Here is a 12699-nt window from a genome sequence, read left to right on the forward strand (position 1 = left end):
TTGTTTGTATGCAGAAAACCAACCCCAATATTTTAAATATTGAACAAAAAGGAAATCTATGCGCTTCAGATTAAGGAAAAAAAAATTGAGATACAATACATTTTCCTCACACGACATTAAACCATGACTTACTGCTCTATGCATTATCATAATACTCAGTTTATTGTGAAGCTCTTTTTCATCACTGAAATTTAACTCACTGGGGCAGGACACGAAGTTTAGTTTCTCTCCGAAAAGGTAGAGCCTGATGTTTGGCGGTCCTGTTGCGTTCAGTTCTTTGGCTAGCTCTTTGTCTTTCGTCACATCTACCGTCGCCAACTTAATGTCCGAGTCCTGCAGCTCGCCGGCGGCTTCTTGAAACACTTCCGACAAATGACGGCCATCTGCGGACAGCGGAGCATCTGGACGGGGGAACAAACATCAAAGACGATTTGGAGTCTTCGTTGAGCCGAGCGCAAGTTACGTCAAAAACAAGATCATTTGGAATTTAGGAAACCTAAAAATCTTTTTTTTTTTTTTTTTTTTTTTACAAAAAACATCAAAGACGATTTCAACAAGCCTAGCGTATTTTCATCAAGATGCGTTTGCTCGCTTGCACAATTTCAAAACAGGGCAAGGAGGGCCCAAAGATCCAAAACAAATACACAATCTGCAATCCGCAAGTAGTTCCGATGATGTCACTTCGCCCAATCTAAACAGAAGCACGGCGTTGAGTAACTTACAGAAGTGTACCAGTAGCTGCTTGTAGGTCTTCAGCGCGACGTGGAAATTTGTCTTGCTCAGCTGTAAAATGCCATCCTTCTCCGGGAGCGTTTTCGCGTCCTGCCCGCTAGCAGCGAGGCACAAGGCCGCCGCCCCCAGCAGTAGCAACAGCCGTCTCGCCATTGTTGCAACGCGTTGCGAGTTAAGGACGGGAGTGTCCCAGGGCCGAACGGGTAGTTGTGAATGTTATCAAGTCGGTCTTGTCGCTCATTAACTCGTTGCTATCTGAGCCCCGTCGTTGGCGGTTGCTCATATCAAGACAATTGCTAATAGTTGCCTAATGCACTTTGCCTAAAAAACAAGGTCAAAGTGGAGGAAAAAACACTTAATCATTGTGTCGAGGAAGAAAAATACTCCAAAGTAATATTTCTGTTCAAAAGTTTAATGCCAAAATGTCTTTACTGTTATGAGTCCCAAGAAAAACATGTTTTCTGAAGATGCTAATTCCATTTTTTGAGGTATAGTTGTTGTTGTTTTTTTGGTCCACGTTTAGGCCTTGTTTTCTTTTTAAGTCCGCCCCCACCCCCAAAAAAAGTTCCTCGATCTGCATACAAAAAGCGTCCAAATAATCCAGAGTGGATCCACGTCAAGATTTATGATGTACGTGTAGATGTTTTCCACAGTGAGGACAGTAGTGATGAACATCCCACAGGTCTGGAATCATGAAAGGAATCAGGCAGAAGCCACAAACCAGCCTGGGCAAAAATAAATGAATACATAAATAAATAAATCAGAAAAATGGTTAGTAAAAAGTGGCAAGATGCTAACATGCTAAGGTGCTAATTACCCAGAAAACGACAGGACGCAGCATAAAGTGTAAGACCTCTTCGAGGGCATTTGTTTGATTTTGGTGACAATGTCGCGGCGGCAGTGCGGACACCGAACGCTGCCCGGAGAGCCGAGCAGGTTGGACGTCGTTGAAGTTGGTTCGGACGTTGGCTGGGACACCACCGCTGCTGTTTGTAAACAAATACGGACACAAAGGATATTAGAGTTTGAATTTTTGGGAGTGAGCGTGGGACATCAAAGTTGAGCCCTGCTTTGATGTTGGTCGGATTCTACTTCACGTTTGTGTGCTCCTGATAGCGCTGCCAGCAACTGGCTTTTTGTGGACAAAGGGCTTTGATGTGGCCCGGCTGTGACTGCTGTTTTTCGGTTTTGTGTTCAGATCGAGTCAAATCAAGTCAAGTCTGCTTTTATTGTCAAATATGCTCTGTGTGCAACATACAGCACAGATGACATTTCTTTCCTCTCAACCATAGGAGAGAGAGGAGCCGCTGTGGGTACCCCTGTTTTTTTTATTTGGGTCGTAAAGCTCCCACATTTTTCTGAGCGAAGGACTTTGATGAGGATCTTCTGTTGCAGATGTTTGGAAATTGAGTTTGTTTAGCACTGCTAACTGCTTTTTTCTTTTTTGCTAGGTTTCTACTCCCTGACAAAAATCATTGACCATAGAAAGTGAGTGTCGTGTCAAGACACCAAAACAGGAAGCAAGGGACCTGCTAAAATAAAACTTGCCATTCTTATCCAAGTGGTTTGTTTACAAGAAAATGGTTGATGTCGGACCTGGCCGACAGTTAAATCAGCAACACAAAAACAGGAAGTACACACTTAAACCTGATTTCGCTGTCCTGATCTGACTCCCAGTGGGCGCTGGTATCGACCAGCTTTTTGTGAACAAAACACATTGGTTGGCATCTACTGTGACCCACCTTGTTAATTTGAGATGCATCTGTTACATTTTTTTGACTTTGGCAGGTTCATACTTCCCGGTTGGCTTGATGGGACTTTTAGCCACCGTTGGTTATTGACCAGCTTTTTGTGAACAAAGAACCGATGCGGATTCGTGTCTCGTGTCATGCAAATGAGTTGCTTCCAACAAGTGCTTTCACTTGTTCTATTCCGCTGGCGTTCAATTCTCAGCTCAAATCTGCCACCTTTTTGTGAACAAAGGACTTTTGATGTGGATCGATTTGTCACTAACGTTGGGCAAATGAGTTTGTCGAGTTCTACGACTGCTTTTACTTTGTTAGCTTTTCTACTTTGTGTGCCAGTTATCTCGACCTCAGCCAGCCCTCAACCAACTTTTTGCGAACCAAGGACACTGACGTACAGTCGATTTTCTGTGACTTGAACTTGGAGGTATTCAGTTGGTCACGTACCCGGCGGTGTTGAATGGATGACTGGAAAGGTCTGAGGGGCATTGAAGATAGTTGGCATCAAGGCAGGAAACGGATCTGGACACACAATCGGCGTTGAAAAAGGCTCACTTATCCTCGAGACTGGATTTGTTCAACCTGGGTCTTACTGGTTTCTTGATAAGGAGGCGGGTTTGAATGCTGGCAAACGGAAGCGTAATAAGAAGGCGGAGGGCAAACTTCAAAGTCTTCCACGGCCACGGCGGAAGGTAGCATTGTGGCCTCGTTGTACGTCAGAGGCTCCATCGAGGTACTGACCAACCTAAAAAAAAGCTGACAATGAAGACAAATGAGTAGTGAGGATGCGTTTTCAGCAGATTCTGTTCCTACCGAGGTTGTAATACACAGGTGTCAAACTCAAGCCCCGGGGGCTGGATCTGGCCCGCCGTATCATTTGATGTGGCCTGCGAAAGCAAATCAAAAATGTTGACTTCTGTGATGCTTACTAAAATGTTGACCGATACTTCAAATTCTCGTATGTCAGATATAAAAGAGCTATTTTAACTTTTCTTGTTGCCAAAACCTTCATTACAGTAACTTAAATTATACTTGAATATCCCATTATTCTGGACTTCCTGATATGGTTTCACAGAAATGAGTTTGACACCCCTGTAATGCAATAGTTCACGGAAACTGACAAAAATAACCCAAACTAAAATGGAGATTTCCGTGAACAAAAACAAACCGAAATTACATTCTGCATTTATAAAGTACCCCGCCAAAAAAAAAAAAACTAGAATGACAGCAAAAATGTCCTCCTCTTTCATGTCTGTCAATGAACATCAATCATGAACTTTCTGAGTTGATTTTTAAATGGATTTATTTTGTTTCATATTCTTTCTCAAGCATGTTCATTCTCATTTTAGTTTTGAATGGTCATGTACTACTTTGTAGACTATATCAAATTTGGAAGGATAGTTTAAAATGCTGAAAAGGTTTGCATTGTTACAACCAAAATATTTCCAAACTTCATGCAATCCATCCATTATTTGAACCTCTCCCAGCTGTCTTTGGACAGGCCACACCCTAGAATGGTTGCTGGCCAATCACAGAGAACAGCCCCCTGCCCCTCCCAATAAAAGTAGTCCATATTTTGTGAACGATCCATCTTCAAGCATTGACCTTGTGTCATTTGGTCAACTCACAAAAAATCACCTCAAGTCAAATGGAGGCAAATGCGTCTTTCACATCCGTGCTGTGCGTCCGTCAGGACCGAAAGGAGAGTCGATATGATGTGTGTGAGATCCGAGAGCGGCGGTCTTACCTTGGAGAGTCGCGAGCTCGACTGTGACGATGCGACATGTAAGTTGTCGGTAATAGCTGCAAGATCAAAGCCTGTCCAACCAGTTCTTTACTGCAATTACAAAATAGTTACGACATCCTGACATCCTATAATTACAGCAGATGTTACCTAAAGTGTATAGGTCATAAGTAGGTTTAAAAAAAAAAAAATCCACCCAAGCTCTCTGAGTAAAACATACTAGTTGACGGCTAGCCTTTGTCAACCAACAACACACAAAAATAAACATTTGTATTTTGTGAATTGAATCACACAAATAAAATTACAGGAGCAACTGACTCTCTCCGATTATGATAGATTTCGCACGAGTTGATCCGCTCCAACTGCGATATCGTAAAATTCACCCGATGCGATACCATTTGATTAAATCTCATGTCGATACCATTCGTTAAAATGTTTGATGCCACACAATGGACTGGAATTGCAATGCAATATGATACCATTCAATTATTCCCAATTAGGATGCGATACACTCCAATTATGAGGCAGCGTGTCACGGCATATGTGCGGTTTGCACCCAAGAGCAACAAAGAGCAGCACAGAGGGATTCTCCAAAAATTGCAAGAAGGAAGATCACAATTACTAAATTAAGTCCCAAAAAGAAGATTCGCCAATTTGTCAAGGTGCCGCAATCTTGCGCCAACTACGGCAGAGGAAGACCAATTTAATGTCAGATTATTCTTATTTATTTATTTTTTAAGTATCAGTGGCTGGTATCAGCAGCCTCTGCGAGTCCCCGATACTTTAAAATAAGCCCGGTATCGGCCCGATACCAATTCCAGTGTTATCCATTTGACTCCAGTCGCAATGCAATATTATATATAATGAAAATTATACGTCATTTTTTTTTTTAACCTCCCCGCCAAATTATTGGAAAAGATGCTAAGGAACCAGTAATAAATATTTTCCATGAAAATCAACAAAAAAACTCAACAACAAAAAACACAGTGTTTTTTTTAAAATATGGAACAGTATGTCCCACTTGTTCGTGTATCTGTGCAATGTTAGCAGTACTCATGAATTCTTCTAAACGTGGTTTTCAAGTGTCTGACAATCGAAAGGACTTGACCTCTTTTCGACACGACAGGGGAGCGAACGTGACATGACCTACATTACAAATCTATCTGACATTAGGGGAGGTTAAAACAAGTTCACATTCGCGTTTTTTTTTTTTTCTGGACCGGTGAAGTTGCCAGACGACTTCAGGAGCAGGCTATACATAGTCAGTCAGTCTATACATTATCCACCAATCAACATTATTCACGCGCCAAGTGCTCACACAATCCATTGTGCTCGCTCGTCAGTTAGCGCTTTTGTTGCTGACTGAAATGCAACTTGTGCGGCTCCAAATTTGCGACATGTGCCGCAACATATGCCCCCACTTGCCCCTTGTGACACGTTCATTATTGCACTTGCATAACACTCACGGAGCCGTGTTTCATAACATCCAATAATGTTGCGAATGACGCTCGAAGACTTTTAGGGGTGCGGCACACGCAGATATGAGAAATATTTAGCTTCAACTCAGAATACAACTTTTAATTGGGACAATAATAAGAAAGTACATGCAATGGAGACCAAAAAATATTTTTATAGGGTGTTTTCCAGAGCTGGCAGGTGTTGTTTTGAGTAAAGAAAAAACAGACGGTACAATATAACCTAAAACTAATGACATTTTCAAGAAAGCAACTCTTTTCTCTCTCAATGATGAAATAAGAATATCAAATCGGTTACTTTGACTGGAAATCAAGAATAAGCAATTCACAAAAGCCATGAGAATCAAGTACAATGATGTGAATTATTTGCATGACTATCATTGCTGATGAGGATGAGAATAATCATAAAAGTGATTGAGTGATAACTGCCAGCCACATGAAAACTCAAATTTTATGGAAACAGATGTACACAAAGGGAAGACGCCGATAAAAAAAAAATTGGAACAGAATTTGATGTCATCATCGCGAAAGATACCGATTGCACCGCGAAACAGCATAGCCCATTCAAATACTTATTGTTGAAACGGGGAAATGCACGGAAACAATACCAATTATTTGTTATTGTGAGCAATAACAATGATATCACAATGCAGTGATTGCACGTGCAAATAAACGCAAGCCCTCATTAAAAAAAAAAAAAAAAAAAAAAAAAGATAAGAGCAATGATCACTAGCCATTGTTTAAAACATGCTCAGACTGTGCTGTTGAGAAAAAAATATATATTTCACATGCATCAAATTTTCCCATCAAAATAGATGCTGTTATTAACGACGACACTCTCATTGAGTTGATCCCCAGCGATTGATCATTGGGTGGACAAACAACTACATAAAAGTCCACAAAGTCCTTGAGATCAGTCAATACGAGCCATAGATGTGGAGCCCCTTCCGACAAAGAGGTGGTAGGCGTTCGAGCAGTCGTGAATGCAAAGCGGAGTCGGGCAGAAGCCACAAAAGAGGCTGAAATGCAAACAGAACAACATATAGAAAGAAGGCTAAATCACGGGGCTGGTTGTCACGGTGTTTGCGTAAAGGAGGCTTGGGGCCTCCTTGAGGCTTAGTGGTTAGGCTAAAGATCTTCTCAAACTACACAACTTTTTTTTTTGTCCTTCACGACGGTCGCACTGTCAGACAACCAGATAAAATGGAATTTCTTTTCAACGTACCACATTTCCGTTTCCAGCCCTATGATGTTCACACTTTAAAGTCCCGCTTCCGCGTCATTCATTTTCCACTGGCCGATTTTGCTTTCAACGAACAGCTTTATTACGTAAACTTCATTATCATGACCAGATTATTAAACCTCCAAAAAAGAACTTGAGGAAACGAATTTGTTTCATCCCACCGCGTTTGCTAATCGGCTATTAGCGTTTGCCGGTTAGCAAACGTAGCATGAGGTGAAATGCTACGTACACTTTACAGTAATTCCCCATTTTCTCCCCCCCCCCCCCCCCCAAGTCGCTTTTCAAATACCAGTACACCACATTGTGATAGTGTGACATCTCGCCCGGTCCAAAACGCAGAATATTTATTTTATCTGGCAAGTTTCACAGCGCAACCACTGTGAAAGACAAAAAAAAGTTATCTAGTTTGAGAAGATCATTACAGGTGTTGCTGTTAGGGGGTTCGGAGGAGGGACAATGCTAACACCAGAGGCTTGTGGTTACTCTTCAGACCTAGCGAGAGGGTACTCGCTTATCCCGTGTGGGGAAACAAGAGTCAACGACAATCCTCGTTCATGTTCCTGCACCTTTGACAAATTCTCAGGAGCTTTTAAGAACAGTCACAGGATTAAGAGGGTGACAGTTGAGATATTAGAGCGCCAATCTTACCTTGGACAAAGGAGGAAACCAAACTGAGTGGAATAACGTCAAGACTGAGCGCAACATCACATTGCAGCCTGTTAGACTTGTTTGGCCTTTGGAATGTGAAACATTTGGCGGGTTTTTTCCCCCCACAGAGCGCAAACATCTTGGGCGCAGTGTTGAATGATGACCACGGAAGAGCAGTCGAATGAGGTTACAGTGACGGACGACATATTTCTGCCACCCAAACTATTAAGAGCTGTAAAACAAACAAACAAAACCCAACAATACAATATAAGGTCACCGCTTTCACTTGAAACTGAAAGTGGCTTAAAGCTATGCATTAGGTGACTTGTTCATGGTCCATGCATGATGCTGCCATCTGCCGACCACAGATTGGCTCAAAGGACGGGATCTCTTCTAGTGCCGTCTCCCTATCAGCAGTAACGCCGTGGCACTGCTTCTTCTTCAGCCTCAAAGTATCAAATGTGTCTCCTGGGCGATACCCCAAAGTCCTGGATCTGTCTTCTTATAGGCCCAAGGTTCTGGACGTGCCCCCTTCCTCGCTCTAGGCTCCGGATCTTCTCAGCTAAGGTCCTGAATCTGCATCCTTGTTTGGCCAAGACTCACAATCTCCTTCCTTATCACCCCAAGGTCTCGGGTCTCACTCCTCATCTAGCCAAGCTTCTGGACTTTCATTTGCCCAAGGCCCTGGATCTCGTCTCACCTTTGGTCTGAACGCAGCATAGCATGCAAGTGCTTCTGTGTAAATTTGTCAAATCCGCGTGCCCGGCAACCATCATAAACATGTGTGTAAAATTACAATTATACATAATCATCAAGAATAAAACATACAGTTGAAAACAAGAATATAATTTACATGCAAAAACTCAACCTTTGCATATTTCATACCAGCAATCTGTCACGTTGCGAGGTGCTGGTGGACCCCAAAAAGCAGGCAGGAGGGAGGAACAGGTTGTACTTGAGTTGTATTGATAAAATACAGAGAAAACTACTGTAAATCCAAAACAAACAAAGTATCAAACAAAAATCATGACTGGAGCTAAAACATACCAGTGACCAAAACATGACTGAAACAAACCTGACAGCAGCAAACAAGGAAACAATGACTCGACAATGAGTGGTCGGGTGGGAGTCCTTTTATACTGCTAATTACATACCGACCAACAGGTGTGCAGCTGCAGGGAGGGACCAACAGTGCCACCTGTTGGTCACAAACCGAAACTTGACACAATCAGAAATCATGACACTTGATTTGTTCCTCGGTGGTTTGACAAACTGCAAAAAGGTCCGCACAGCGGTTGATACCAGTCATTAGCCCGCCCATGAGCCATCGGCTATTGCTCACTGCGCTTCCTAGATGCGTAGAAGATGTTTCCGACAACGAGGACAGAAGTAGTGCTCGTCCCAGCAGGAGGGCATGCAAAACGGAATCAGGCAGAAGCCGCAAAAGGCGCTGAAAGGCAAGCGGAACAAAACGTCAAAGGGGTGACGATGAACGAACTGAGAATTATTTGGAGGTTTTATGGGTAAGCGTTAGGGTTTTACAGTTTAAGGTTGTGTTTTAGTTAGCTTTTAGAGTTTGGGTTGGAGGGGTTCGATTTAAGGTGGATTAGGGGCTTCCGGTGAGGGCTGGGAGGGTCGGGGTCGGGGGGGGGGGGGTAGGTTAAACAGTCAGGTTAGGGCTTTGGGTGTTTGTCGTTGACCTACCTATGAGTGTGTTGGCTCCCAAATCTATATCGGTTCTATTTCGGTTCCCATTCTCCAAACCTTTTTAGCTTGTCCGAGCCAGGAAAGGAAGCTGTGTTGTTTCGCTTTTTTTTTGTAGGTGGACCGCAATGACATTGTTCGCTATTGTTTTTATTTCACAAATCATCATGCCGTGTATGTGACTCTGTTTTTTTTTTTAAGCTTTATTTGACTGCGCCTCCCCTGTGTTGTGCCTCCCTGACGTAGTAAACGTCAAATTGGCTGTTGCCGATGTGACGCAGAAAAAAAAAAAAATGAGGATGATGATCAAGAGATGACCGTTCAAAAAGAGCATCGACAAACTGTAATTTATTGATGACGTCAGCGCGGTTACATTTATAATGACGGACTGACGATGACGAACGGGCGGCCCGGTCTACGGCGAATGACGAATTGGCAACATTTACTGATGCGCCCACCTCCGGTAAATGGCATTATATTCCCGACATAAAATAATGAGTGGCACAAGGCAACGTTATCAACGAGCCAGGAGCGTACCCTGAGGCGATGAGAAGGGCACATGTGAGGAAGGCAGCTGACGACGGGATCAGGACTTTTGTAGGCTTGACTTCCCGCTGACATTTTGAACATCGAACATAACCGGCAGGGTTCGGCGGGTCACTGACGGGAATGGTCCGCTGCGTCTGCGGCTGCGTCACCACCGCTTGCGCTGCGGGCGCCGTGCTTGTCGGCTGTCTCTGCTGATGGGCCGTGCTGACTGAGGGAGAAAAAGACGGACGCGCGAGGATATCAAATGAAACGTACAGTGGAGCGGGCACCCGTGATGCCGGGAACGAGATATTAAGTAACACGTGCACGTGTTCAAGTGACAACTTCCCTAAGCAAGTACAGAAAGACGTTACTTTGTAAAGTGCACAGATTATTATTATTATTGCACAGAGTTGTGCATAATGTAAAGCATAAATGATAAAAACGATGGTCATTTAACTTTGAACAACCTCATCGTTTTTGTTTGCCCTCTTTAGTTCACGTTCTCTCTCAGAAGTGGGTTTTGCCTGCCGTTTTGGAAGGAACTGATCCGAGGATGTTTGAACAATACTTCGAAAATGTCCAAGGCAAACATCAGCATAGTGAGCGATCGCCCGACTGGTGAACACTTTTTCTGGGTGGTTCACATTTACGTCGAACTATCGGAACGGCTAATGACCCGAGGGGCGATTGATGAGGACACTGCATATCTAGTTATTGACACACAACGACACGTTCGGTAGAGGTCCCTCTTAGCTAATGGGATGCCAGGAAGATGCTCGGTAGTAGCCAATGACAGAGCAGCTAGAAGTATGTTGCGTTCAGGAAACTCGGAGCTGCGATTAGCGGCCCATACTGTATTTGGACCTTTCGTATCTTGAAATTTATTTCGTCACTCGAGGCAATATTATAACAAGTAACAAAGGTGACTGTGGCAACAGTGCTGGACACAAAAAGCAAAAATAAAAAAATAGCCAAAGTCGAAGCAGAAATGTGAATGTCTGCTTGAATTACAAATTGGTGCGAAGTTTGCAGTATTCCAGGTCCCCCTCGGATTTTGTCTGCCCGCGAAGCGACGTCAACATGACAAAAATGATGTAGGTAAGATTGACATACCCACTGCTGGTTGACGGACAAAGACTTGCGGCGTCTGACGGACGTAGCCTCGCGATGTCTGGGTGGTCGTCGTCAAGATGGGAAACGGATCCGGCTGGACAGTTCCTGCAAAACAGCCACTCAGATCGATCACAACCTACTTGAATCTATCGAGAGAAGAGAGAGAAGTTGCCGTTGAATTGATGTCTTTGCCGAGGGGGTCTAACTATAATTTTAAAAGTTTAGGCTGGAGTGACTTTGGAATGAAGTCTCCATTTTTGTACAATCAGGTTGAGATTTACATAACCGTGCCTGATTGATCGCAGGTGACTTGCGGTGTGAGGGTGGGCGTCTCGGTGGGTGCGCTCAAGATGGAAGTTGGACCCGGCTGGAGAGTTGCTGCAAAAATTTGACTCTTTGAGTACCCATCCTTAACGAGTACCGAATACATGTACTTTTGATTTAAAACATTTCATTGAGCACAATGAGAAAAAAAACAACTCTTTTCAACAGAGGTGTCAATCTGTCGCAGTATTGCGCTAACTACTGCCGGACAGTACTTACTCCATGTCAGATTATTATTATTTTTTTTGCATCTAGTATCGGTGTCTAGCATCAGCAGCCTCCACGAGGACCCGATACCTTAAATTAAGGACCGGCCCGATATTGACGAAAAGAAGTACACTTGCAATATTGGATGCAAAAGTGCTTGATGAGTCGTCACTTAACTTGTCTCTTCATAGGACGGCGGAGGCCGCTGGTGGGCTGTCGCCTCTTCATACGAAGGCGGTTCCATCGGCAGATCGTTCGCTCAAGCGGGAAGCTGCGCAGAAAAACAGCCTTCAAACGGGAGGATGTCATTTGTGGAATGATATTGGATGACGTGGGAGAATAGACAGCGAGCTGGAATGAGCTGAACAGGTTGAAGTCGGAATGGTTTCAATCAGTTGAGAAAAAGTCATCCTCTAAGATTCGCCTTTTCCTGTCTGGGGTGTGCTCAGCGTGCATTTGTCCCAATGATTGGGTCTGAAATAGTAAACGCGTGAAATATTGACTTCATACGGGTACGGAGAGCCGACGACTTCCCCGAGTCACGACTCGGTCGTTGGAAAAGTAGCAAATAGGGAGCAGCAGTCAATAAACACAAGAAAAGGACACGATTGCTCGGCCATTTCACCGAAAAACAAGTGACTTTATCATTCAGAACGTTTCGGTCGTCATGCAATCGGTCGTCACCTTATACAGGTACAAGAAATCTCTTGGAAAAGCCAGACGTATTTCCATGACCGGAGGCCGAGGTGCGGGGCTACTTGCTAATCTTATGTGGAGAAACTCAAATCCACAACATCCCTCACTGGCAGCTTTTCAACTGCGACAAACTCTCCAAAGCTATGAGACCGGTTGCGAATTCAAGAGTGTGAGCGCCGCTCTTACCTTGGACAAAGGAAGAAAGCATGCGAACGGAAGAACATCGCGACTGACGACAACCTGCCGAACTTGTTTTTAGACAGGAATGTGAAACATTTGATTTAGTGACAGCAAACCCTCCGTGCGCGTATTATTGAATGACGACAATAAAGTGACGGTCGAACAAGGTCAGGACAGATGACGCTTGTCGGGCACTGAAATTACTACAAGTTGTAAAAAAAAAAAAAGATAAAAAAAACAAATACAAATTTTATTGGAAAATGGTGACTACAAACTGGCGTTATAATGTACCGATTGGTTTTGTCTGTTAAGGTACGTCGTAATGAGGTTTGACAGTATCTGTCCGAAAATAAATTA

At 43.6% G+C, this 12699-nt stretch overlaps 3 protein-coding genes across 9 annotated transcripts in view; all 3 read right to left on the reverse strand.

Annotated features, from left to right (window-relative positions):
* The window catches only part of LOC147199776 (protein disulfide-isomerase), a 6090-nt gene extending 5083 nt beyond the window's left edge, over positions 1-1007 (reverse strand). The window contains exons 1-2 of the mRNA XM_086121151.1: positions 723-1007; positions 201-401 (exon numbers count right to left, since the gene is read on the reverse strand). Of these exons, the coding sequence (XP_085977277.1) occupies positions 201-401; positions 723-885 (364 nt within the window). The 5' untranslated portion in view covers positions 886-1007. The remainder of the gene's footprint in view (positions 1-200; positions 402-722) is intronic.
* Positions 1008-1135: 128 nt separating this feature from the next.
* Positions 1136-8418, reverse strand: LOC147199777 (lipopolysaccharide-induced tumor necrosis factor-alpha factor homolog). Of its 3 annotated transcripts, XM_086119744.1 has the most exons (6): positions 7588-8418; positions 3291-6715; positions 3071-3222; positions 2925-2999; positions 1550-1718; positions 1136-1457 (listed from the first exon to the last, which is right to left on the reverse strand). In XM_086119744.1, the coding sequence occupies exons 3-6, from the start codon at positions 3204-3206 to the stop codon at positions 1349-1351; spliced, it is 489 nt and encodes a 162-aa protein (XP_085975870.1). In that variant the 5' UTR covers positions 3207-3222; positions 3291-6715; positions 7588-8418; the 3' UTR covers positions 1136-1348. The 3 variants fall into 3 exon arrangements, with proteins under 3 accessions (XP_085975870.1, XP_085975871.1, XP_085975869.1); XM_086119745.1 differs by having other exon boundaries at positions 1550-1715; positions 3071-6715; XM_086119743.1 differs by having other exon boundaries at positions 3071-6715.
* A 287-nt stretch (positions 8419-8705) lies between these two features.
* On the reverse strand, positions 8706-12614 carry LOC147199778 (uncharacterized). 5 transcript variants are annotated; one of them, XM_086119739.1, is made up of 6 exons: positions 12349-12614; positions 11644-11737; positions 11227-11313; positions 10936-11040; positions 9829-10048; positions 8706-9037 (listed from the first exon to the last, which is right to left on the reverse strand). In XM_086119739.1, the coding sequence occupies exons 2-6, from the start codon at positions 11708-11710 to the stop codon at positions 8938-8940; spliced, it is 579 nt and encodes a 192-aa protein (XP_085975865.1). In that variant the 5' UTR covers positions 11711-11737; positions 12349-12614; the 3' UTR covers positions 8706-8937. The 5 variants fall into 5 exon arrangements, with proteins under 5 accessions (XP_085975865.1, XP_085975866.1, XP_085975864.1 ...); XM_086119740.1 differs by lacking the exon at positions 12349-12614 and adding an exon at positions 12151-12342 and having other exon boundaries at positions 9957-10048; XM_086119738.1 differs by lacking the exon at positions 12349-12614 and adding an exon at positions 12151-12342.
* Positions 12615-12699: the final 85 nt, after the last annotated feature.

Source organism: Hippocampus guttulatus, chromosome 9, assembly GCF_054856545.1.
Source record: "Hippocampus guttulatus isolate MCC_2025c chromosome 9, RoL_Hgut_1.0, whole genome shotgun sequence".
Lineage (NCBI taxonomy): Eukaryota > Metazoa > Chordata > Actinopteri > Syngnathiformes > Syngnathidae > Hippocampus > Hippocampus guttulatus.

What these genes read in the sequence shown, in the direction of transcription:
- LOC147199777 (XM_086119744.1), bottom strand. Translation starts at nt 3,206, where the DNA reads ATGGAGCCTCTGACGTACAACGAGGCCACAATGCTACCTTCCGCCGTG. An exon ending in CATCCATTCAACACCGCCGG is followed by an intron (nt 1,719 to 2,924) that starts GTACGTGACCAA and finishes GTTTACAAACAG; the next exon opens with CAGCGGTGGTGTCCCAGCCA. An exon ending in TGCGTCCTGTCGTTTTCTGG is followed by an intron (nt 1,458 to 1,549) that starts GTAATTAGCACC and finishes ATTTTTGCCCAG; the next exon opens with GCTGGTTTGTGGCTTCTGCC.
- LOC147199778 (XM_086119739.1), bottom strand. Translation starts at nt 11,710, where the DNA reads ATGGAACCGCCTTCGTATGAAGAGGCGACAGCCCACCAGCGGCCTCCG. An exon ending in AGTCACCTGCGATCAATCAG is followed by an intron (nt 11,041 to 11,226) that starts GCACGGTTATGT and finishes GCTGTTTTGCAG; the next exon opens with GAACTGTCCAGCCGGATCCG. An exon ending in GCCCTTCTCATCGCCTCAGG is followed by an intron (nt 9,038 to 9,828) that starts GTACGCTCCTGG and finishes CTTGCCTTTCAG; the next exon opens with CGCCTTTTGCGGCTTCTGCC.